General features: G+C 38.7%; 3 protein-coding genes and 1 non-coding gene across 4 annotated transcripts; 1 reads left to right on the top strand and 3 right to left on the bottom strand.

Annotated features, from left to right (window-relative positions):
* Nucleotides 1–160: 160 nt before the first annotated feature.
* LOC102709720 (transcription factor bHLH140) lies at nucleotides 161–3,641 on the bottom strand. The gene is made up of 6 exons (XM_040522559.1): nucleotides 3,555–3,641; nucleotides 3,308–3,447; nucleotides 2,016–2,956; nucleotides 1,208–1,835; nucleotides 951–1,121; nucleotides 161–858 (listed from the first exon to the last, which is right to left on the bottom strand). Exons 1-6 carry the CDS (start codon nucleotides 3,610–3,612, stop codon nucleotides 523–525), a joined length of 2,274 nt encoding a protein of 757 aa, XP_040378493.1. The 5' UTR covers nucleotides 3,613–3,641; the 3' UTR covers nucleotides 161–522.
* A 12,736-nt stretch (nucleotides 3,642–16,377) lies between these two features.
* Nucleotides 16,378–22,758, top strand: LOC102709443 (wall-associated receptor kinase 2-like). Its single transcript, XM_006649851.3, has 3 exons — nucleotides 16,378–17,296; nucleotides 18,670–18,843; nucleotides 21,310–22,758. Exons 1-3 carry the CDS (start codon nucleotides 16,378–16,380, stop codon nucleotides 22,455–22,457), a joined length of 2,241 nt encoding a protein of 746 aa, XP_006649914.1. The 3' UTR covers nucleotides 22,458–22,758.
* A 1,947-nt stretch (nucleotides 22,759–24,705) lies between these two features.
* TRNAH-GUG lies at nucleotides 24,706–24,777 on the bottom strand. Its single transcript has one exon. It is a non-coding gene; the product is annotated as a tRNA-His (tRNA).
* Nucleotides 24,778–24,849: 72 nt separating this feature from the next.
* On the bottom strand, nucleotides 24,850–26,116 carry LOC102716306. Its single transcript, XM_040522244.1, is given in 3 exon segments — nucleotides 24,850–25,693; nucleotides 25,989–26,071; nucleotides 26,074–26,116. Coding segments are annotated over 3 exon segments (801 nt in total). The 3' UTR covers nucleotides 24,850–25,018.
* Between the last annotated feature and the right edge of the window lie 264 nt (nucleotides 26,117–26,380).

Below are 26,380 nucleotides of genomic sequence, written 5' to 3'. Positions count from 1 at the left end.
CGTCTGCCACTATGTGGTCTGATCCAAGCACTGAACAGCGGCGCTTGTTGTTTTGCTGGATGGAGTGATGGCAAGTGGCGATTCCCCCCTTCCTTTAAGAGATGCAAATTTGTAATTTTGCATCGTCGGATAATTAATCCCTAGTTGCAAAATCCATTCATTTATAAAAATATTAAACCACATGCGGTGTTCGTTTTAACTGAACCACTTAAGCTTGTTCTTTACAACTTGTAGTCCGAAAGAGACCGATCGAATGAGCGCTTTCTCTTCAGCCAGTCAGTCTCTTCTTACTACAACTCTACAAAGTCCCGGTTACCAAATATTGTATTAGAGAGCGTAGATTTTGACTGAGATTTGCAGCATTCCAGAACTTTTCTTTAGAACAAAGAACCTCAAATAAACTGCAGTTTGATCACAAGGCAGGATTCTGCAAGGCAGACATAACTAGTGGCATTCATATCATATCCTTCTAAAAGCACGAAATGCAAAATGTGCTTGGAAGGACCATGGGTTGCCAAGTTTCTAACTGCAATCCATATGCATTGTCGACGATGACAACAGCCTGTCTTTCTGCAGAAGATGGTAAGGAAATGAAGATTTACAATTTGCAATGTGGGATTTGAGCTTTGGGATATTCGGATGGGCACTCCTGCATCTGTGGCATCGAAGCTCCATTGCCAGCACCCTGTCGTCGCTGCTGATATTTGCTGATCCATGCTGGTTGATTTCTTCGATGACATCAACAGAATCAAGGAAAAACGTCGTGGTGAAGGAGTTCCAGTGTTTCTTGTTTTTCAAACTACTAGAGTTGAAGTCCTGGCTTATGATGTGCAGGTGCAATTGCCGCATGGATGGAACCTGTATAAACCAGAAAGCAGATGAGCTTCCTCATGATATCATTATTTTTGAAAGATAGTTCAAGGGAGTCAAACTTTGAGATAAGAGAGTACCGAATGGTATCCGAGTCTGAATACCAAAGATGAATCTCCCTCTAGGAACTTCTGTGCCCATTTGACTCCAGCTGAATGTATTGTCCTCAGCAAAGGTAAGTGTTCTTTCTTGACATCTGCTAGAGAATCAAGACCATCCCTCCTAGATACAATCAAAACATGCCTTTTGGCCTGAAAAGAGTTCTTCTAAGATGCCAATTGGAGCACTAAATATCATGAATAACAACCAAGGAAGGATATTTAAGTTAACAGTAGACCTTGGGGTAGAGGTCATTCAGAACAACGAAGTCATCAGATATCTCCAGGATAGAATCAGAGTTCTTGTAATTTTCTGGGTGCATCGCAAGCTCGTAAAGAGCTTGGGCCCAGGATCCCCAAGTCTTAGTACTAGTAACACCACTCCTCTTGTTGTCTCCCTCTCTAGCCTGATTTGAGGGTATATTAGGTTGAACCAACTTGTGTTTTTTGGTCCTCTCAGAATCATAGCTGCACCCTCGCTTCATTTTTAAATCAGTGGGTGATGTCACTCCAGTCACTGGCTTTTCTAAAACAGGCTCAGTGTTCTGCTTCTCTATGCAGCTATTATGGGCAATGGCTACAAAACTCTCAAAAAGTGAAGTATATGCTTCATGAAGAATCTTAGAACCTTTAGTATAGTCATTCTTCAGACAATCCGGTCGCATTGGGTTCATGTTTGGCCCAAGCACATGTATGATATGGGTCACACCTTCCCTTTGATGAAGAGGAGAAGTTGATGGGAGTGGGACAGTGACAGAGCTCCCAGGTCTCAATGTGTCAGCGCACTCTTTGGTTGCACGATGTAAATCTTCCCCAGCAGCATTGTATATTGCTGCATTAACCCCTCCGCCTCCAGGTTTTAACCTCCTGCATGAAACATACAAGTATTATCTCATGGTCCAGAATATTCAAGGAAGTAGCTGTTTTCTTATAGTGGACTCCAACAAACCAGAATGGCAAAGGACATAGAGAATATAATATAGAAGCAAATCTTGAGCAAGTAGCACGCCCTAACTCTTTAAAGTATTGAAGTGTCCTAGTAATTACCAGTTTGCAGCATTAGCAATCACATTACATCGAAGGCCTCCTTTTGAGTGCAGCTGAGTGATATCTCCGACAAAAGTTAGAAACCTGCTTGAGTTAATGTTCTTCTTAGCAGCCTTGTCCTTGACCAATGACAGTATTCTTGATCTCTGGCTTAGGTCTACAAGAACTAATCGTATATTATCATATTTCTGCAAGACAATAGACACTGCATCTACTATAATATCCGATGCTCTGTCAAGATCAAACTGAAAGTCAGCAGTAGAAATTGATGGAAATGCCAGAGTGCGAGAACTGATATCCGATGGAATGCTCTCTCTACTTTGCTCTTCAATTTTCTTCTTATTGTTTTCACCTTCCACTGGGCAGGTACCACCAGCTTCAAGGGTTTTCTGTTTTGAAAAATGATTTTGCATCTGTGGCATGCTTTCACTTGGTGTCACCTTAGGTCCACTGGATTTTTCAGAACTCTCTGGTTTCTTTAGAAATTTCATTATCCCAACTTGTATAGGCCCTTTGGTAGTCTGACCAAAAATTCCAGGATCAAGACAATCTGAAGGCCCTAATGCATTATACATATCGACCGCCTTTTTAATCTCATTGTCATCTTTACAGAACATTATACGAGAGAAACCTTCAGTCAGCAATGGTGTTTCCTTCTTCTTCAGCATGCGGTTCACAACCATGGCAGCCATCCCACCCTGCAGGTTTCCTTCATGGCCCCTCCGGTTTACTGAGCGCGATATACAAACTTTTGCAGGGAGATCCAAGACAACAGCATGCACATCCACATGGACATGGCTGCCAAGCTTCAGAAAGTCAGCGCGCTGCTCTCGTTCCAAGTTGCAACGGTCAAGGAGAACACTCTTGCCCTCCTTCAGAGCATCTGCTGCAGCCTTCAAGCACTGTATTTTTGTTCCAGCTTTTCCGTTTCCGATCGTATCCTGGACAACAAAAGGCATCCACGCAGAATTCCATCAGGCTCTTCTGCAATTCCATAGACATGCAGCAAATCAATGGGCACATAGTCATATAATGCTAGCACTCCAATGCTTCCTTCAATCCTTCTTCCCTATGTGCCGCCATCTTTAGGTGTTACTACTACATTCTGTATTATATTGAGATAAGTAATGTAGTTAGGAACTAAACTACTACCGTAGCTGCAGTTTCGAAGTTGACACTTTGCTTCAAACATCAAGTTGTAAAATTTACAACCGGGAAGAAAAAAAAATCATAGCATCGGTGATGAACTAAATATTACATGGCAAAGAGGGTTAAGCTCGCAGGACAAACACCTGGCAGACGCGAGCCCAGTGGCGGCCAGCACCGGAGCCACCCAGGATGGCCTCGGCGAAGGTGGACTTGCCGCTGCCGGGGGGACCCACAAGGACCACCAGCACCTGCTTCCCGCCGCCTTCCTCCACCGCCGCCGCACCTGCATCGGATGGGTTGGAAACAGCACGTCCTAGGGTTTTAGCGGCGACGTGCGGGGAACAGAATGGGGAAAAAGAACAAGAAGCAGGCCGTGGTTTACTGGCGCACCTGCGGTTGATGCCGATGGCGTCGGAACGGCTGTGGAGCCGCCGCCGTCCGGATCCATCTCGCCTCTCCCGGAGGCGGAGCGAAGAAAGTTCGTGGCTTCGTTTGGAGACGACGGGAATGGGAAGGGGGAGAATTTAGATGGTCGTGGGGCCTCGTGGCAGTGAAGTGGAAATCAGTGCATCCTGGCCGTCCGTGCAGACCGTGGTTTAATCTAGGCCTTCGGTTGCTTCGTAGTACTATTTGTCCACTTGTATATTATCGAAATCCATTTTTGGCTTATGCTTATAAGCCAAAATTTAAAACTTTAACCTTAAATTTGATGTTGTTTTGGAAGGTTTTACCAAAATTTATTTTTCAGCATTAGTTTTTGAATCGCTCAAAATACGTATATATATTTTTTATTCACAAATTACTTTTCATTTGCAATTTTGCAAATATGTCATTTGGCTTTCTATGAAACACCCAAACAATCACCGTAGATGCTAGTATCGTATATAGTTTTAATAACAGAATGGTTAGGACCACTTAAGTAAACAGTTCTGCTACCTTAAAATCACACGAATGTAATTATAGGTTTAATTGTACATCACATGAGAAATTGTACATTATCCTCAAATAATTGGATAAACATTAAACTACGTAATCTTATCAGTCAAATGCTAAATTGTTCACAAATCAAAACAACCATTGTATCAGGTCAGCCTCAAATCCACAAAATTGTGATTTCTCGACGAATCAACACAGCAGTAGCTGATTCGACGGGGGTATTTAACTTTTTGCCGCTTTTAAAAATGGACGATAATAGATTTGTCACCCGCTGTCTATGACACGTAGGTCCTTATGTATCTATAACATGTAGATCCAGTGATAAATCTGTTATGACCAAATATAAGAGTAACAAAAAGTTAATTATTCCGATTCGACAAGTCAGTCACTACTGCCGCCGTGCCATGCGCGCTCACCCACGCCGTGCACGCTCGCCCGTACAGCCGCGCTGCTGTTGCAGCCTGTGCCGCCGCCAGAGAGAGAGAAAGAGAAGGGAGCAGAGGGGAGGAAGAGGAGGGAAGGAGAAGTGGGGAGGCGAGAGGAGTCAAGATCTGCAGAGGATCTCATTTGAGGCGAGAGGGTCACCTGCGGAGAAGCCCACGCCACCCTTGCCTTCGCCGCAGGTCGATCCAGCGCATAGTTAACGACGTATCCTTTCGAAGAGGGAAATGTATGATTTTATCTTTCCATGCCATATTTTTTTACTATTATATCTTTTCGTATTTTTACTACCGTTAAGTTAGATCTAAACCGTCTAACTCTCTAATAAAATTAGATCGGTGGTTTAGATTTATTTCTACTAACATTAAAAAGCACCATAGCAGGACTCTAATTTGTGTAATTATAATTTAACTAGCATGTAGTTATGAATGTAACTAGTATATATATCTGCTACCTAAAAGCAGAGTTAACTGTTTTCTTTTCATCCCACCTTACACAAAAAACAACACTATAAAAAAACCGAAAAAGAATAGAGTGGTTTCTTTAACAAAACCATTTCTTTTCTCTACGTGCCTATACACGCCATCATCAGTTGTATGAATTTTTTCAATACACGAAGTATAATTAATATAACTAACGTATATGTTTCATGCAAATAAAGAAATATACATAGCTTAGTTCTAATTGCATTAGAATTGCATATTAGTTATAGTGTAATTACAGACTAGTTACGTGTAATTATACTTCATCTCTCTGAAGCACTGCTTCTTCTTAACCACAAGCAGTGACGAGCTGTTCCTGAATCAAGCACTACAGCAATGCTAAACCAACGAATGCCACATGTCTATGTAAAGCTTTACATCTATCAGGTTTGTCAACCACCATGTTAACACCTTTCTGATTGTCGCTATATTTCTCATGGTTTCTCTAAAGATACTTTTGATAAGCTTCCAGCTTTTCAGTGGGCTAGCTTATATTCATACTGTTTCAGGAGTCTGCCACAGGGATTGGTGCAACTGAGCATACAACTTCAATCGACATATGAGCTATGGGAGTGATGCTGATCTGTTCATATGTGAGTGTGTTGATTGAAACTTCTGCAACATGGATAGAAGATGGAAAGAAAAACAATCCTGCTGTACGATCCAATTGTACTACCTGTGTACGACTAAAACATTGTAACCATTGATTAGGTAAAATGGGTCAAGTGAGTGGCAATACAGCAATTGGATGGTTGAGTTGTACGTATAGCAATTTCCAAAGAAAATACACACGAAACAACACAACCAGAGCGTGTATAAATAAGCTTAATTTTGTGATAACCCACGCTGTATCTGTTTAGCAACAGCGAAATAGAGTTCCTGTGGGCTGTGGTTGAGTTGTACCATTATGAATTTGCTTATTCTTTTTTGTAAGATGTTACAATGCCATGATTCCCAGTTAGGCAATGTATATTTTGTGTGTGGCTCAATTTTTAGCTGAACATGATTCCCCCAGCTATATACTTGAGCTTTGCTTTCATTATTTGTGTCATTGATGGACTGGGAACCGAACTGAACCTGAACATGACAGATTGACATCCAAGTAAAACTACACAGCACAGAAAACGGCAACAAGCTTGCATCTTACTATATACTCCATATTGCTTGCAGCAACGTACATATAATTACTTTGGGTTAATCATATGATAATTAATCAACCTTATTGTTTTATTTGGGAGGTGGGAGGTAATCTCACCAAGATATTTTGGGGGAGCTAACCACATCTAACTATCCCACCTCTACCTAAACATGTGATAGGATCACTTCATCTCATCTTATCTCTTCAACCAAACAAAAATCAGGGTCTAACTTATCCCTCTAACTAAACAGAAAAATATGATCAACTTATCTTATAATCAGATGGTTCTAGCCCATTCCACCTAGTTCATGAATCAAACACATCGTAAATTTTCTAATGTTATATGCTAGTCGATTTCGTATTTTGCGAATTATAGTGATGATGTGTTAAAAAGAGGAGTCCGCCTGAATTATAACTTGCTAATATTAATTTTGATTTTTCAAACTAAATTAATAAAATATTTTCTTTGTTCTATATTGTAAGATGTTTTGCTCCTATCTAGATTCATCAATGAATCCATTTACATGTTTTTATATACTATCATCATGCCCGTGTGTTCCAACGGGTAAAGTGAAATTATGACATGTATATTCTCATAATTGTGAAAATTTGTGACTTTGCTTCTAATTTGAATCTCTTATCTTCATTTAAATATGTGGATTTTTTCTTTGAAGTTAATAGAAGCACGTCTTTTCCTTTTTTTTTCTTCGCTGTACATATTCCATGGGAAAATCACAATTAAAATATTGAAATATCGTGGAAATACATAATTTAGACATTAAACAATCCAGCTAACATATATCTTCAGCTGATCAAGCATTTGAAATTAAATCAACACTGCCATATGAACGATTCAATTGCAAGAGACACTGGTGATTCTGGTTCTGGCAGGTAAAATATGTAATATCGAACAAATTGAAATATTTACAAGAGAATCTAAATAAAAATTAAATTAGTTCAGAAACAAAAAATTATTTATGTATAGACGAATGAAACACATTTTCTTAAAATATATATTGGATAAAACATTGAACAAGATCATAATATTACGGTGAATATAATTATGCAAACATAGCTCGTGTGAAAAGCAAAATGGTTTTACATGAATAGTTTGTGTTGTGATTCCTCCTCATTGTGGATCGGATTCGTAGTCATGTTAAGTACCATTTCCTTTCGGAAGTTCATATGAGCATAAAGTAGTATGATCACACGAATAGAATGGGATGCCACTTACGAAGTATGTAGTTAAAACATGGATGTCTAGCATGTTGGCAGTTGAGGCATGTCGGGATAGGGAGATAAAGAAAATTTCCTAAGATGGGAGGTTGGCTTGGACCGTGAGATTCGGTTGACTCTTTACTGCATGGCCTGAGTAGAGGAAGGCCTGAGACTGGCCTAATACTTGAGTTCAAAGCTTGGCCCAACTGTGTGACCCAAGATATCTATGGTTCAATTATGAAAAAGCCTTATAGTGAAACTCATTTACCGAATTATGTATTAGCCCATAGCCCACATGTGTTGGATAAAGTGGGATGCTCATGACGTATGGATAAAATGTATAACTTTTGTAGAGTTGTAAATAGTCATACCCACGGTTATAGGTAGATGTGAGGTGTTTTCCTTAGCATAGATTTGTTTAACAAATCTTTTTACAAAAACTGATTCCTGGAATGGGAATTGTTACCATAGTTCTTTGTAAGGGATGGCCAACATTCGTGGGTAGGAATTGTGTGAACTGGGGTGTCGTTTGGCACCATGTGGGCTGTGATGATCAAGGTTGCGTTGACAGGCTGACATGGTCGGATCTAGAGCTAGCTGAGGTTGCCTATTAACCATGAGACCTGGTTGATGGCTTATTTTTTGGAAAAATATTGGTTTATGTTTTGGGAAGTGAGAAGAAATTAACGAATAAAATGTTGTTTTTAATTCCTAAAAATATATTTTATCTGCTTGAGTTGTTGCAGAATAACTTGCAGATGGATTGAGGTGAGACACCTCTTTCCAAAAAAAGTGTTGATCAAAATTACACTTAGTGTTTTGAAATAAAAGGCTTGCCACCTGCATATTTCCAGTGGATTGCAAAATACGAAAGTGCTCGACCCATTGTTTTTTATCCCCTTGCTTAAGTCCGGGTTCAGAATTAAGGTTGGAGTTTCATCTCTAAACCCAAACAGTACCCGTGGAGTTGGTGTTATAGTTTCATTGAGTTCCACTGCTTCTATCTCTACGTGAAGGTTGCAACGTAAAGGTTTACTGTGTTTATAATTTATTTAATCTTACATTTGGTTTATCACATTACCGTTAGTACCACCAATGTGATTGTTCTATACGACTCGGTCGTCATTTTCCTACGACTCGCTCACCTCTGTGCCATTTATACAGTGGCAAAGGGAACGAGTCTGACACACATCATCTCACGTGGTTTTAGAGGATAAATCATTTGGTTTTTTGACCTTGTGATTTTCTCCAAGATTTATGCTCCTGCCAACACCGTTAGAGGATCTATTAGTGTGGCACATTGAAAAGGAATTATTAGTGTAATGTATTCCCCTGTTACATATTATAAGATTTTCGTGTGTTGTCTATAGTTATTTGTGCGCTAATGAATCCATACACGTTATAAAACATATAAATTGATATATGGATGAATATAAACAAACACATAGAGTATTATAATATAAAGTATTATAATATAGAATGGAGAAAATATATAGGTCATAGGTTGTCCCGTGAAATCCTAAGCCTGCCACCGTGTATGTGTATGACTCAACAGTTTCATGGAGGGAAGAATATACATGCAACACAGTTTATTCAAAGAGAAAATCTAAGCAATGTCGTTGGCAAAAGCTTAAGTGTAAGAAATGTCATCAGCGGGTGTCTATTCTGCGAAATAATATCGTACAAATGACTTTTTCTATGAATTATCATCACCACTAGATTTTCTTCCATCTTATGTCGTTAAATACATCGTTCATTATATAGCACTTAATGGAGGACTGCTGACGAAACAAAGTCGATTGTATGATGATATTTCGTAGAATTCGCACTCGTCGATAATATTTTTTCTAAATAGGTGTTTGTGTTTCTTAGATATTTTTCTAATTCAAATTTTAAATAAACTCAGACTAAATAGGTGAAATCAAAATTTTGAACCTGGTCGAGATTGTCACCCCATCTTTTTGCTTATGCTTATACTTATAAGCTAAAATTTAAATTTATAACGTTAAATTTGGAGTTAATTTTAAGATTTTTTTCACCAAAATTTGTTTTTCAGCTTCTATATCGCTAAAAATTTATGTATAATTTTTTATTTATAAATTAATTCTTCCCAGCGCCAAGCCTTGGATGCGTTTACAGGGTGACAATCTGGCAGATAGAGTATTCAATTCATCGACTAGGTCAGCTGCAACTGCAACCTACCCATGCAACTGCAAGTGTCTAGGTTCAACCCACTAGTCAACATCCATACTAGATGTTAATCGAAATAATTTCGGCACAGTGGAAGGTTGACGTTGTATAAACCACAACCTCGGGTCGTGCATGCTGTTCTGCAATTGTCGATGGGATAGAGATGGCACAACCGTCGAAACTTTTTCGTTACTACCTCAGGGAAACATTCATATGTCATCTATACAGATTGCTAGTATTACATTATATCAAATCTAGAGTTAGGATTTTTAACTTTAATACCGATGGAGTATATACTAAGGCCTTGTCATTTCCATCGATTCTCAATTATATTTCTTCTTTTCTCATGCGTACATTTTTCTAAACTGCTTATGATTTTTTAAAAATTAGTTTCTATAAAAATACTTTAGAAAAATCATATTAACTATTTATCCAGTTTTTTACTTAATTAATCATATGATAATAACTCCATCAGTTTTTTGTGTATGGGAAAGAAGTTGCTAACGCTACTCACATGGCATGAGATGACATGGTATGAGATTTACGAGGAGAGAGATGAAACCGGTGATGCACTGTTTATAACATTTTGAAACCGATTGAAACTAGCGTCAGATCATTTTAACTTCTTCTCGCCCAATCCAACCATAGTTCATGCTGTAAATTAAATACAAATTTTTCTTAAAAAAAAGGTGAAATTGGTATGATTGATATTTTCATAGCACTTAAACTAATGTGACATCTTGAAAATAATAAAATGAAACTTGGCATTAAAAATTGCCTAACTGCTCAAAACGAACGCAACCTAAAATAAATCCAGGACGTACCATTCCTCTATATATACTTTGAAGTTTTGCATTGCAATTAATACGTTTTGATCCGATTACAAGGAGAGATGGCAACGGGGACCCGTGACCCCGATAGGTGTTTATTCTATTAGATACGGGTATGAACTAAATATATTACCTATGGGTAAATAATTGAGCAAATAACTTCACCCGATGGGTTCGCGGGTACACAAACATTCTTATGATCCCCATACCCGTTTACCCATGGGTAATAAATACCCGCAAGTTTAAATGCACGTCATGACACCATATCAAATTAACCTAGTCCAATTAACTAAAACCCTAGGTATTTAAACCATCCATACATTTTCCACCACACCATATAAATGTATGATATCATAAGTATCTAGTGTCTATTGTAATATACTACATGATAACTATGTAATTTAGATTGTTTTAAACCGTTGCGAGTATATGGGTGACCCAACGGGTAAGGTTTACCTAACCGGGTATGGATATGAGGAAATTTTCCTACCCGTGACGGGTATGGGTATTTTGATGATACAAAATTTTGCTAGTGGGTATAGATCTAAGGTACCAATACCCGATGAGTATTTACGCATTGTCATCCCTAATTACAAGAAGATACATGCACACAACGTCTGACCTCAACTTTTCTCTCCAGCACAGTACAAATACGGTGCTCCTAAATTCTTATCGAAAATGCAACTACCGTACGTACTCCATTTGTGTATTTTAATAGATAAATTCATTGATTTTTTCACATGTTTGATCAATTGTATTATTTAAAATATTTATTAAAATATGTAAAAGTTTAAGTTAATTAGCATACATTTGATAATAAATCCAATCATAACAAAATAAATAATAATATTATTTTTTAATAAGACGATTGGCCAAACATCTCCTATCCAGGAAAATCCAGCCAACCAAACACGCGCTAAAGTTATGCTTGATCTGCTCTACAGCTCCATTCCACACTATACCCCTAAAGAAGTTAGAGCACCGCCAAACGAGACCTATAACTATTCACATGCCACTGGCATCAGCAACAATTGGATGGAGTTGGAGGTTGCGTATAATATATGCCAGCACCAACGACACTGTAGATGTCGAAGAAATAATAACATAAATTACAATGTATTTACAAATATGCATTACTAAATTAAGTTGTACATGGCACAGCTACACAATTTTATCAGTGAATAATTAGTTATAACCAAATTTGTTGATTTTTTCTCCTTGGATATATTACATCACATTTTGCAAGATGTTATATACTAACGGATCAAAAGTGAGTTTATGATAACTTTTCGAGGACATATATAAATGAATTAAATATTGAAAAGGTGAGGGGATTAAAAATAAAATGCTTATGAACCTAGATTTTGGAAAAAATAAATCATTTAGAGGATTAGGAAACATTTCCACGATAATCTATAGTCTCATAATAAAGGACTTAATATTACTGATATTTCCTTAACAAATTATGAGTTGATATTTGACGACCAAGATGGCTATAGGGTGATTGTTTGGCTTTTTAAAGAAAAAAACCAAACAACAACTTATTTATAAATAAAGATTTATATACACCTTAGATATCTAAAAATCAAGGCTAAGAAATAAACTACGATAAAAAAAACTCTAAAATCTATTTTAAATTTAAGGCTAAAAATTTAAATTTTAGCTTATTCTTAAGATAGGGCTGGATGTCTTTTTCAGCTTTGTCGCTGTTGACAGTACCCGCTCGCCTTCTGCAGGTCGATGACTAGGGCCTGAGAAAGGGGGAACAGGGTGAGAGGGTTTGAGAAAGGAGATGGGGAAGCGGTGAATCTGTAGGGTTCACTACCAATGACTAATCTGTATCTATCCCAATAGGCAAACCGATGGGCTTATGCTGAAAATCCTCAGCCACACGAGCGAACTGATGGAGCCCGATGTTTGTCCCAACACAACCCCTTCACTAGAGTTGATGGGTGTTCGATACCTGGTTTTAAAATTGAGAAGTATATTTTTGACAGACACAGGGATGTTAAATTGAATTGAGGGAGGTCAAATTGACTTAACCTTTTTAACCTATATGATTTATTATCGTGAAACCTTCTTTTATTGGCATTTCTTAAATTTACCACTCGTTTAAAGTTATCTGTTATATTAATTAATTAAGTAGATACTCTAGGTTAAGAGTAAATAGCAGTTTGGGCCTTATATTTTAGGGTTAATTCGTTCCATGCCACTGCAAATATGGTTATTCAGAAAAATATCATTATAATTCGTATATTTGAATGGGTGCCACCACTATTTTTCCAAATTAGATCAATACTACTGCCATGACTTTTTCCATCCACTCCGTCATCTCCCCCACTTTTTCCATCCACTCCGTCATCTCCCTAAGCCCCATCATCTCCTCCCATCACGCCGCCACACCGGAAAATTGACGACGACGACCTCGTCTTCCCGAAGTTGCTCCACACCGGCGATGGAAGTGGTGGTGGTGGCAGCGCTAGCCAGCTCAAGGTTATGGCAGCCTCCAGCTCGCACCGGCCTCCAGGCGCAAGACCGGAAGCCGTCGGCCTCCAGCTCGCACCACCCTCCCAGCCTCCTAGGCGTGAGACCCGAAGCCGTCGTCCGGCCACCGCTGAAGCCGTCATCCGACCAAGCCACCGCCACAGCCGCTTCCGCCGTCTAGATCTGGCCAGAAGCTAGTCTCCGCCCCGCCCCGCACGCCCGTCGACAGCCTCCGCACGCCCAGTCCGCCCTGGCAGTAGCCTTCGCCGGTCCCGCACGCTCGTCGCTGACCTCCGCCTGCCCCGCCGCCGACCTACCGCCCCGCCCCGCCCCGCCTCACTGCTCGTCATCGCCGCCCTCCCTGCCACTCGTTGTGTTGCCACGCCGCTGACCTCCCCGTCGGTGGCCGCTCACTATGCTGCCGTCGCCGCCCTCCCCATCGGTCATCGCTCAATGTGCGGCTGTCGCTGCCCTCCCCGTTGGTCGCCGACTCCGCTGCTAGAGCCACTGGCTCCATCGTCGCTGCCGAGGTGGTGATGAGTCCGACGAAGAAGGGGGAGAGGGAAGAAAACGGAAGAAAAAAGACAAATGGATGGAAAAAGTCACGGCAGTGGCATGGATCTAATTTGGGAAAATAGTGGTGGCACCCATCCAAATACGTGAATTATAATGGCATTTTTCTGAATAGGCATATTTACAGTGGCATTGAACGAATTAACCCTATATTTTAACCGGTCTTGTAGCTTGGACTAGGGCCGCGTTCATATACAGGCGCACAAGTTAACTAACCTCCCACGTTTTTCGTATGCACGCTTCCTGAACTGCTAAACGGTGTATTTTTTGCAAAAATTTTCTATATAAAGTTGTTTTAAAAAATCATATTAATCTATTTTATAATTTTTATTAATTAATAATTAATTAATCATGTACTAATCTATTACTACGTTTTCCGCACCGGATAAGTTAACTTATCACCTCTATAGCCGAACGCGGCCTAGGTCTTAGCCTAGGTTTTCACTTTGGACTACGGTCGTGTTCCTCTCCCCCCACAACTAACCCGGATCCTCTAGTTTTTTGTGCGCACGCTTCTCGAACTGATAAACGGTGTGTCTTTTACGAAAATTTTCTATAGCAAAATTATTTTAAAATAATCATATTAATCTATTTTTAATTTTTCGTAATTAAATAATTAATTAATCATGTACTAATCTAGTACTACGTTTTCCATGCCTCATAAGCTACCTTATACCGAACACAGTCTGGCTGCGTTCGGTATAAGAGCAAGTACAATAGCAGGCTATCAGCCAACTATAAACATATTTTAAGGAGATAATAGAGTAGAGAGAAGAGTAGGGAGCTACAGATTTATAGCAAGTTGCAGCATGGACTCTAAGACACAATGTGTATATGACAGGTGGACATAGTAGTATACGTTTTGTAGGTAGCTATTGTATGAATTGGCTATTAGATTGACTATAGATGAATTAGAGCTAGTTGTTAGCTATACTATTGAACTTGCTCTAAGAGCAAGTATAATAGCAGACTATAAACTAACTAAATGCTGATGTGGAGAAGAGAGAGGAGGAGTGGGTTGTAAGGGCACTCCCAATACAGACTCAAGAATAGTTTCTATCTGTATCTATTGCTATGTCAAGTAAGTATTTGCTGATATGACAGGTTATTTATTGAAGAGAGAGATACAAAAATGAAGAAACTAGTTCTAGATTAAGACCTAGTGTCTTCACGTAAAATAAGACTGTCTGTGAAAGAGACAAGTGGGCCATGTGATAACAAGATACAAAAGTTGCACCGTGGAAGATAGTTTCTTGACACGATATACTAGAGTATAGAAACTAAGATAGTTTGTAGCATTGTGAGTGCCCTAATCTTATAGCCAGCTTGTGCACGAGACCTAGGAAACTCCGTGAGAGAAACATGTGAGCCCTATATTAATAATAAAGAGCTAACTACTATATAGGTGGGCTAAGAGAAGACTACAGAGAGTCTTATAGCCAGCTTGTTGGCTATATTATTAGCCTTTCTCTAAGGTAGCTTATGTGACACAGAAAATATAGTAATAGATTAGTACATGATTAACTTGTCTTTTTTTTCACCCTGCACCACCCTCTCATCTTCAAGTGAATCAGCACATCACAAATACTATCTTCTTCCTCTCGTTTGCTGCTATTATAGTGAGAGTGGATTTTAAACCCTCATGAGGATATCCACTCGTTTATTACATGCTATCCAAAGAGTCATAAAAAATTTTAAAAAAATTGTAAAGATAGATTAATATAAGATATACCACTACACAAACATACAAGTTTAAATATGACTTCTATAATCCATAAAAAAAATAACAAATATGACTGTGAGTATACGAATATTATTCAGAGTTTAATTTGTTATTTTTGTTATGAATTGTAGAAGTTATATTTGAACTTGCATGTTTGTGTAGTGATATATCTTATATTAATCTATCTTCACTATTTTTTTCAAATTGTTTGATAACTATTTGAATATGATGTAATAGACAAGGGGACATCCCCTCAAGTATCAGAATATTTTCCCTTATTATAGTTGGTGATGCTTTCTTTCACTCTTTTCCCACGAAGCTTGTATTGACCACCTGTGTTCTACAGCCTAGCCTAGGTTTAGATCAGATAACAACAAGGGGTGGTGATGGGCAAAAACACTTGAAGTATTGGAGCTCGAGTGCACGACCAACAATATCGTTGGAGCTGCCGGTGATTGAGCGCAAGTAGTGGAACATCATCAACTTGTGTTGGTGTTGGACCTGTTGGTGCTCATGCTCAAGCATCATCTCATTGGTGGTGGCCTCAAATGAACGAACACAGAGAGAGAGAGAGAGAGAGAGAGGGGGGGGGGGGGGGGCGCGCCGGCTCAACATGAATATATAGAATTGCATGGTCCAAAGTAGAAAAATATAGATTTACTCGTAGTCTAAGCTGCAAATATGGTAATAAGAGATGGCCCAAGCTGCAATTCACTCCCACGTTAATAATCATGTGAACAATTTGTTTAAAACAGTGCCTTGATAAATAAAAGTCCAACTCCACTCTTTTACAAAAGAAAGAGTAGTTAGCATGTCAATGCCAGTGATGACCACCCTTATCTTTTCGTTTCTACTTATATTTTTAAGCCAAAATTTAATCTTTTTAATTTTAATTTTAAATTTATTTTGAACTTTTTATTATAGATTTTTAATTCTTGGCTTTTAGATTACAAAGAAAATATATATAAAAGTTTTATTTAAAAAAATACAAATATGACCTTTGATTTTTCTTATAAAAATCAAACAATCGCCTTTGATGCCTTCCACATATATGATGACGCGCACCCTGCAATTTCTGGCTCTTATCCATGTAAGCAAAATAACAATAATATAAGGACTGGATCTCGTCAATCTCATCCAACTAATTGTTGCTTCCAATTAAATTAGACAATAATCGATCGGCATGTACGTAACTTGGATGGCGCCATTCTGGTTACTGGCCGGCGTCCTGCTACTTGTGGCTTCCGCCGGCGACAGCGTCGTCGCCGGCCGGCCTGCCGGCTGCCCGAGTAGATGCGGCGACGTTCGTATCCCCTATCCGTTCGGCATCGGCGCCGGCTGCTTCCGCAGTGAAGGCTTCGAGATCATCTGTAATACCAGCAAGAAGGGCAAAAGCGGCGTCGTCGTGCCGACCATTGCTGCCACCAGGCAAGCCATCCAGGTGCAGAAGCTGTCGGTGTACCCGCGGCCGGAGGTGAAGGTGATGCTGCCGGTGGCGTTTCAGTGCTACAACTCCAGCGGCGGCGTCACCCGCAATTTCGACGGCGAGGTTGAGTTCAACAGGATGGGCGTGTACCGCATCTCCGACGAGCGCAACATGCTGGTCGTCCTCGGCTGCAACACCGTTGCCTGGACACAGCACGGGAACAGTGAGGGCATAGGCCTCTACATCAACCTCTACTACGCCGGCTGCGTCACCTACTGCAGCGATTCTCACAGCGCCAAGGACGGCAAGTGCGCCGGCATCGGCTGCTGTCACGTCGACATCCCGCCGGAGCTTACCGACAACAACGTCACTTTCGAGATATGGCCGCGCGGCGAGCAGGTGGAGTTCAGCCCCTGCGACTACGCCTTCCTCGTTGCCAAGAACGAGTACCGATTCCAGAGAGCCGACCTCAAGATGAAGCTGAAACAGACCATGCCGGTGTGGCTCGACTGGGCCATCCGCGACGCCAACGCCTCGTCCTGCCCGCCGCCGGAGGCGCAGAAGACGACCGCCGGATACGCTTGTGTGAGCGCCAATAGTGAGTGCGTCAACTCCACCAACGGCCCCGGATACTACTGCAGGTGCAGCAATGGCTACCACGGTAATCCCTACCACAGCGATGGATGCCAGGGTAAGTTAATCAATCCTTAACTAAGTTAACTTATGTATATATGGACACTTGGGCCTCGTTTAGGACTCCCAACTTCAACACCTAATTTCAAACCGGGAGCTGGAGAATAGCGTAAAACTATTTTGGTTAGCTCTAGTACTCCTGAAAGAGAGGTTAGAGACTGCATTGATAATAATACCCTTGTGATTTATGACGATATTTACAACGCAAGTAATTATTTTCTTTTGGATATAATTTAATACTACCTCCGCCCCGAAATAAGATCATTTTTCAGTGTTTTTAATACAATATTTTGACTCTTCGTCTTATTTAATTTTTTTGCGATTAATATTTTCATTCTTACTAGATGATAAAACATAAATAATATTTTATATATGACTAGTTTTTTTAAGTTTTGTACAAATTTTTCAAATAAGACGAATGGTCAAACGTTGGACACGAAAAAACAAAAAATGAAGTTATTATGGGACGGAGGTAGTATTAACTATTTTCTTTCGAATTAGAATAATATAATTGTAAGATTGTTATGTTCATCATATAGGAATGATTGTATAGAGAGAGAAAGATAATAGATTATGAGTAGATGAGTGGTAATTTCAAACTCGAGAGTAATGGGTCTTTTGTGGAGCAACAAAAACCCAGCTCCACCTCTATAGTTTATTTTTTAGGAGCTGCTCCGCTAACTCTGCTCTAGAAAATTAGAATATATATACCATTTGGCATAACTCCAGCTACAATTAAGTGGGAGTTAGGAGCTAGAGCTATGCCAAATGAGGCATTAATTGTCAACAGATTTAACTCGAAATGATCACCAACCAACACGCCCGACTCATATATGTATATGCTCCCACGTATATGTATCCATATGAGTATCTCTACTGTACTGTTTACTGATAGTATTTTCTTAACAATATTATCATCCACTGAAAAATATCATTCTTTGATTTTTAAAGTTCTTCTAAAGGTAAATAGAATTATTCTACTTTAATAAGTAATGTGGTAGTAGAAATAAGTATAACCATTAAATTAAAAACAAACTATTTAAATAATTTAGATATCAATATCAATACTACTCCGTCCCATAATAACATCAGTTTTCGTTTTTCTGTGTCAAACGTTTGACTATTCGTCTTATTTGAAAAAATTGTACAAACACTTAAGAAAATAGGCACGCATAAAGTACTATTCATGTTTTATCATCTAGTAAGAATAAAAATATTAATCGCAAAAAAATTTAAATAAGACGAAGAGTCACAACATTGTATCAAAAAACTAAAAAGTGATTTTATTTCGGGACGGAGATAGTAGTAGAGAGCATGATAGCTAAAACACCTCATATGCAAATATATCATGATATACAAATAAATATGCAGATATAAACGAGTGCGATCCGTCCAACAAGGACAAGTATCCCTGCTATGGCGTTTGCAAGAACATCATAGGAGATTACGAATGCAGATGTCCTACAGGTTATCAGCCCAGTGGACGTGGTCCAAAGAACGACGAGTGCAGCCCCAAGTTCCCCGTTGCAGCACGACTTGCCCTTGGTACATTCTTCTACGTGTTTTCGTGCTCTCCTATATTTTCATTTCTGCTTTTGCTTACACATCAAAATTTGAATTTTTTAACTCAAATTTAGAGTTGTCATAGTTTATTTTTTAAAACTTAGCTTTTAGATCGCTAAGAATACATATATAAAAATTTTATTCACAAATTATTATTCGTTTACAAATAAGCTATATAATCACCCATATGATAAATATAGAATGGTATATACCTCAAAGATATAAAAGCTCAATTCTAGCACACAACTTCATCTCTGATGGTAATCAGAGTGGGCTCTACGCGCACCCCACCCAATCTGACAGTGTTACGATACCTTTTACTAGCAGTGGTAGCAGCGTAGTGAAATTTAAATCTAATTATGTATTTTTATAAGTATATTAAATATTTTATTTAAAACTTTGGTAGGATATATTTATCAATTTATATATTTTAACATGATATATGACACACAAATTTACTACACAGCTATATATTTTAGTTTCAATTTTAACATTATAAAATTTCTAATGCACATTGTAGTATAATAAAATCAGATCCATTGGATCCAAAGTAAGGACGACTCACAATCATTCGAGAGTACATTAAAAAAAATCCAATCTCTAATGGTCCATATAATAACACTATTATTCTTCATTTTGCGCCTTAATCTTTAATACCTCCAAAAATTACCAAGATAACTATATTCTAAATGGAGAAAGCACATATACTCTATATATATGCCTCCACATATCTAGTTTGACTAAAGTAGAATTATTTTTCAAAAGCAAAATGTACTTTATTTCACTCTATACTTCGGTCATCACGTACTTTCACATTACGTCATAGTACTATTAAAATATTTTTCATTTAACACCTGAAGCTTCATCAAACCTATAGAATTTTTTGTCTCATAACCCATAGTCTGAAATCAAGGAGTCTTATGAGTTCCACTCATGATTTAATTACAAGATGTTCCATGAACTCAATAAATACAAAGCTATTGCAAAATAAAACTTATTCCAGTATATACCCAACTTAAGTAGTGATGAAATGTACCAAACTTAGAGTAAAAAAGAACAAGGTACACACACCCTACTTGGCACGAAGTGCAATTTACTAACTACTATGTTTCAAGTTTGAATTTACTCAATACTTTGTTTCAATTTTGAAATTAGCTTAGGAAGTTTCCAAAGAGAATCATTATGTCATTCGGCTCTTTGCTAATCCCTTATCATGTGTTTAAAAGCTAAGGAGATAATAGAAGGGAAGGATAAATAAAATTTCATTGTAAAATTCTAGCTCTAATGGCAGTGACATATCTAGAATTTTTATTCTAGGTGATCCAACTTATATAATTTTTAAAATTGTCATAAATATAACATGATATATAATATAAATATATAATTGATTAAAATTACATTTTGCATTTGTTAACAAATGACTTTCTTCTCTTATTTTTATTTCTTCAATATAAAGAATACGTATATAAAAGTTTTATTCATAAATTATATTTTTTGAAGATAGAGTTTTTTTACCATCATTTAAAAAGTAACTCGAGGTATATAACTTTTAGTATAAAAATTTAGTACTTTGAGATTTAGTATACCTTAAGATACTAGAATTTTACACTAATTAAAATTGATTTTCAAGAATGATAAAAAAATCCTTAAAAATATATCGTTTGTTTTTTATAGAAAAACCAAACAATTACCCCGGAAGAGTTTTGTAAGCTGATATTTTTTGGGTGGTCCATGGACCACCCTCTGGATCCGTCTATGATTGATGGTTCTCGAATTTTTTTTTTCCAAAAGGACAGAAATTTAGGAGTTAAAACGTGAGCTCCAAAACAAACTCCAAAGAATCACTCAAAAGTTGAAACAAACAAGAAAACCAAGAAAGAGCTAACAGATGACAAGGTAAACTTGTTTAAACAATTAATTAATTGAATTAAATCTATTTTAAATTTGAAGTTTTTATTAAGTTTGAAATAGGAAAATATTCACCGAAGTAAAAACTTTTGAGACACTGTACGACAACGTCATAAAATGGGACATGACAAGAGTGCAGTGATTTGAGATTTTTAACATATAGGTAAAAATAAAATATTAAAATATTCTGAGCTAACATGTCAGCGCTACGTGCATAACATTAATATAACAACAGTTGATAGTGATATGAATAAAGTGAGCATCCGCTTCAATTTCTATTAGTACCTTCATTTTACTGCTACTATCTTCGTTTCCTAAAATAGGACTTTCTAAAATTATCTAAATTCATATTTAGGTACTAATAAATTTAAACATATATAATATACATTAATATATAAATAAATTGAGGCATACCAAACTGTCTTACAATATGAAACGAAAGGAGTATAATAATGTAATGCCAATACATGAATTAGTTATGTTATTGCTCGCACGAAATTCTGACTTTTTCTCTAAGAAAGAAATTTGTGACCTTTGTAGGCATCACTTTGGGATTTTCCTTCCTGATTGTTGTTGTTTTTTTCACACTAATGATGCTTCAAAAGAAAAGGATGAATGGCTATTTCAAAAGAAATGGTGGTTCAGTGTTACAGAAAGTAGAAAACATTGTGATTTTCTCCAAAGATGAGATAAAAAGAATCCTAAAGAACAATTCTGAAGTTCTTGGTCAAGGAGGATATGGCAAGGTTTACAAAGGCAGACTCAAAGACAATACCCCTGTGGCTGTGAAGACTTCAATTGAGCTAAATGAAGATCGAAGGGAAGATTTCATAAACGAAGTCACCATACAATCGCAAATGATACACAATAACATTATCAAGCTATTGGGTTGCTGCTTGGAGGTGGATGCTCCAATGTTAGTGTATGAGTTTGCTGCTAATGGTAGTTTAAAAGACATTCTCCATGGTGATGCCAATCGCCTAGTCCCTCTCACACTAGATCTACGCTTAGACATTGCAATTGGATCCGCAGAAGGCCTAAGATACATGCACTCATCCTTAAGTAATACAATACGACATGGCGATGTCAAGCCAGCCAACATACTTCTAACGGACAAGTTCATCGCCAAGATCTCAGACTTTGGGACATCCAAGCTCCTTAATGTAGACAGAGAATTTACCATGGTTGTTGTAGGAAGCATGGGCTACATAGATCCAGTGTTCTATTTGACTGGTCACTTAACACAAAAAAGTGATGTGTATAGTTTTGGAGTTGTTCTGCTAGAGCTAATTAGCAGAAGGCCAACAATATACGGTAAGAATTGCAGCCTCATCGTTGATTTCCAAGAGACATATGACCAAATGAACAGTGGGAGGTCGTTGTTTGATAAGGACATTGCAACAATGGAAGAAGATGTCTTGATCTTGGAAGAGATAGGTATGTTGGCAATGGAGTGTATGAAAGAAAAGATCGAAGAACGGCCTGATATGAAGGAGGTAGTGGAGCGTCTTGTGATACTACGAAGATCTTGGAAGCTAAGACAGGAAACCAACCATGTAAGCCCTCTACCATACTTGGAGAAAAATAGTATCGAGGAATTTCATGAGAGCTTTGGTGATGATAGCACAACTAGTAATGCAGCTAGCCCTTATGATGCCTTCCAATCTAGCAGCAAAGAACTCTCATAACCTATAAATCGACAACTGAAAGAGAAAGAGAAGAGATTTAATATTATATATATGACCCATCTTTATAGATGAATGCAGTTACATTTGAAATAGGGAAGCAATATGTTTGTAGAACAAGATTATGTAATCCCAATGTTATAGTGTTAACTCACTTCGTGTAATTTATTAATTTTGTATGAGATTGTTTATTGTACTCCAACTTTCCTTGGAACCATTGGTCTAGGTTAGATTTAAAGGTTGATCTATGTATTACCCCATGAGAGGTAAAACCTTGTTATAAGGAAATAAAAAGATGTATTTTGCATGCTATTAAAATATCATTTTGAATTTGCAAGGTAACATGACATATATACTCTATTGGAGCACGTAAAATGGAAGGGTCCCTTTTCAGTGCATTTTACTGGTAGTAGAATTTAATCGACATCGTTAATCTATTTTTATCGGATGATTATGATTAAATCGTACTGCCAACTATATTAGGTGCAGTAAAAATCCTAAATAACCTAAGATATTTCGGCGGATGCACACATGGACGAATCGAACACTGCTGCGGCCAATGATGCAGAAACGATATACTCTGCTAGGCATCCAACCTCCCGTACGTAATACATTTTTTTGATTGACAATAAATATCTAAATTACAAAATACTACTAATTAGTTAACAAAGTATTAAATTACCCTTTTTAATAAATGACTCGGATTAATTTTTCTAGTAGTATAATACTACCAATAGAATGCACTGGAGAAGGACCCCACAAATTATAATATAGTTAAATTTGTATTATTTTAAGAAAAATTACTTGGTGATATATAGACACTCACAAGAGAAAAAAAACTCATGTTATCCAATCGCCAACGATGATATCAAATAACAAAATAAAACCCCATACTTTGCAAAGGGAATTTGTTCTCGATTATGATGAAAGTCTTGTTGATAAGGTTTTAAGACAATGGTGCAAAAGTAAAATTATTTTCGGAATTAGTAAAAATGTGCAGTGTCTCCTCTTCCCGTGCATAATTATCCACTGTTAAAGACGTATAGATGTCAACTTATCAATTATGATTCATTGAACATCATAATTAGCCACTGTTAAAGACATAGGGTGAACCTGACTGTATTTAGAGAACATATAATACACCTAGAGGATATACCTCTATAACACTACAAGTTACTACGGAAATTCAACAATAGCCAATAGTAACATAGAGTCACAAACTTTACACTGAGAAATTAGCGTTCCAAGTAGCCAACGCCAAACTGCATGGTGAGAAGAACAAACATATATGGACAGTGAGGTTGAGCTGTCCGCAAATATGGAGCAACTCGTTCAAAACATGGCAACCCAAAAGGCAAAGGAACATAATTACTAGGAATTATGAAAGACTGAAATCATATGCATGCGGTAAATACCAGGTTACAATCATACGATGTATAAACTAATAAGTGAAGATGGTGCACAACTAAACCCATTACAGGAAAATCTTGGGCATGCGTAAGTGGAAAACCCCAAGCATTATGATTTCTTTCAAGGAATTTTATGTTTTGGGGTAACATGTTTTAAAGAGCCCCATATTTATGTAAAATACCCATTTCTGGTGTTTTATATATGTGGTATTTTTAATATAAATAGGCCCACTTGCATATCTCTCCCACCTAATTTATCTTCTCCCTCACTTTTTTTGATTCCATGTTTGTAAAAACTTAACATAATCCTCCCTATTTATAATTGATTAAGTGGATATATATATAAAAAATTATTCTATCGCACACAAGTAAAAAATGCACCAATGTGTATATATACTTAAAAGTATCGTATAATGTTTTTTGCATCCTTATGAATAAATAGATTAGTCAAATAGACAATACAATCTTAAATGTGAGCTTTTGAAATATTCTGTCGTAAAATATATAGTTCCTTGAAACAAATGACAATAACTTGGATTTTGTGTTACGTGTGCACTGAGAACTGGGGTTTTATAAAATTTACTAAAAAAATTGCAAAAATTATCCTCAGAAGAAAAAAGCATGAAAAATTTTTAAAAACCAAAGTACTTATGCAAAAAGAGAAAGAATATGAAAAAATATGAAATATTTGGAAAAGGAAAAATTGAAATAAAGCATCGAACAACTATAAAAACAAAGTACTTGAAACAAATTGCAAAATGAATAAATTAAAAAAACATGAAAAAGTACAAAACAATTAGAAAACAAAGCATACTTGAAACAATTAAAAAAAAAGAGTGAAGTGTGGCTGCTGGGATTCGAGCCCAGGTCTCTACGGCCACAACGTAGAATTCTCACCACTAAACTACAGCCACTTCCGTGATTATAGGGAATGTAAATTTCTATTACTACAATCACAGTGATTAAGTGACCTGTCGACAACGACAACTATGGATTCGTATAACATTGTGTTCCAAACTCCATCCAAGCACCAATGCCGGCGATACAGTATAGTACAATAGCACAAAACCATTTGATCAAAGCACCGCAAGAAGCATCAACCGGAGTCCAATTCGAATGAGCGATTCATCGCCCAATCTAGCTAGCTAGTGTGGCCTAGTACTCGTTGAAGTGGATGCCGCCGAGCTTCCACACGAGGTACGTGGTGCCGAACATGACGGCGGTGATGAGCGTGAAGGAGGCGACGATGACGAGCACGTCGGTGCCGAACGGCAGGGCCTCGAACGTCCACCCTTCCTTGGGCAGGCCGCGCTTGCTGTCGTCGAACATGTTGCTCGGCGCCTCGGGCAGCCGCGACCCCGACCGCTTCTTCTTCGCGCCGTCAGTCTCCCGGAGCGCGTCCAGCACCCGGCTCCCGAACTCCGGCTTCCCCGCCGCCGACTTGCCCTTCGGCGACGAGCCGCCGGGATCCGCGTACTTGCCCAGCACGCGCGCCGCGCGCAGTCGCTCCCGAGCCGTCAGGGGAGCCCGCTTCGGCGGCTCCTGCTGGGCCGGGCTGCCGTTGGCGCTGGGCTGCTGGCCGTCGGCGCCGGGTGCGGCCGGCGGGAGCGGGTTTGGTGCCTCTTGTGCCGCCGCTGGCGCCGCCCGGTCGTTGTCCGCAGCCGGGCACGTCCTTGCATGCTTGCTCCGCGCCGGCAAAAGCAGGGACAGCTCGGGCGGAGGCTTGTGGAGGGCCAACGCTGTCGTTGCCGCCTTCTGGAAGTGATGCCTCGAGCAGAAGGTGAGCTGCGTGTAGGGCGAGGAAGATCTGGTGACGCTGCCTCCTCCTAGCTGTGCATCCAGTTGCATCGGCATCCCAGATTAATTAGCATGCGCAAGCTAACTAACAACATCCCTAAGATGAACGAGCAATTCAAAGACGTAGCTAAATTTCCCGTGAAACTTGTAACGATTTACAGGCAGACATCAAGTTTTTTGTTGTCCCACTTAGGTGATTCCAAACCACATGATTCTTAGCGAATTGCACAACTGCAGGTCGCGCAAGAAGCATCAAGAAAGGAGGGGAGAAGGAAGAAACCGTGAAGCTAAGACAGATAAAGGTCGGAGCAGGAGGGTAGAAGCTTACTTTGGCAGTAGTAACCTTGGAGGGAGAGGAGCTGAAGATGGTGGAAGCCATCTTCCGCTCGTCTGCTTGGCCACAGCGACACGGCGTTTTGATGCCGAGGACAATGGAGATAGGCTTCGTGAGGCCATCCGCGAATCGGGTAGAGGGGACGACTGCTTAGACCCCGACGGCTCTTGGACCGGGCCGAATGTGTGCATCAGCGGCCTGCATAAGTTCAAGCCTGCTGGAGGGGCAGGTTCTCAACGAATGTACCATCACACGCACAGTCCGTTAGTCTGAACTCTGAAGCTTTCTTTCACAAAATTTACGAATTCATACGGCCGAATCTAGGATTTAAATAGCTAAAAATATACCTGTCAAAAATTATTGTATATAATTTGATAAATCTGTAT

Source organism: Oryza brachyantha, chromosome 3 (assembly GCF_000231095.2).
Source record: "Oryza brachyantha chromosome 3, ObraRS2, whole genome shotgun sequence".
NCBI lineage: Eukaryota > Viridiplantae > Streptophyta > Magnoliopsida > Poales > Poaceae > Oryza > Oryza brachyantha.
This window is presented reverse-complemented; position numbering and strand designations above follow the sequence as displayed.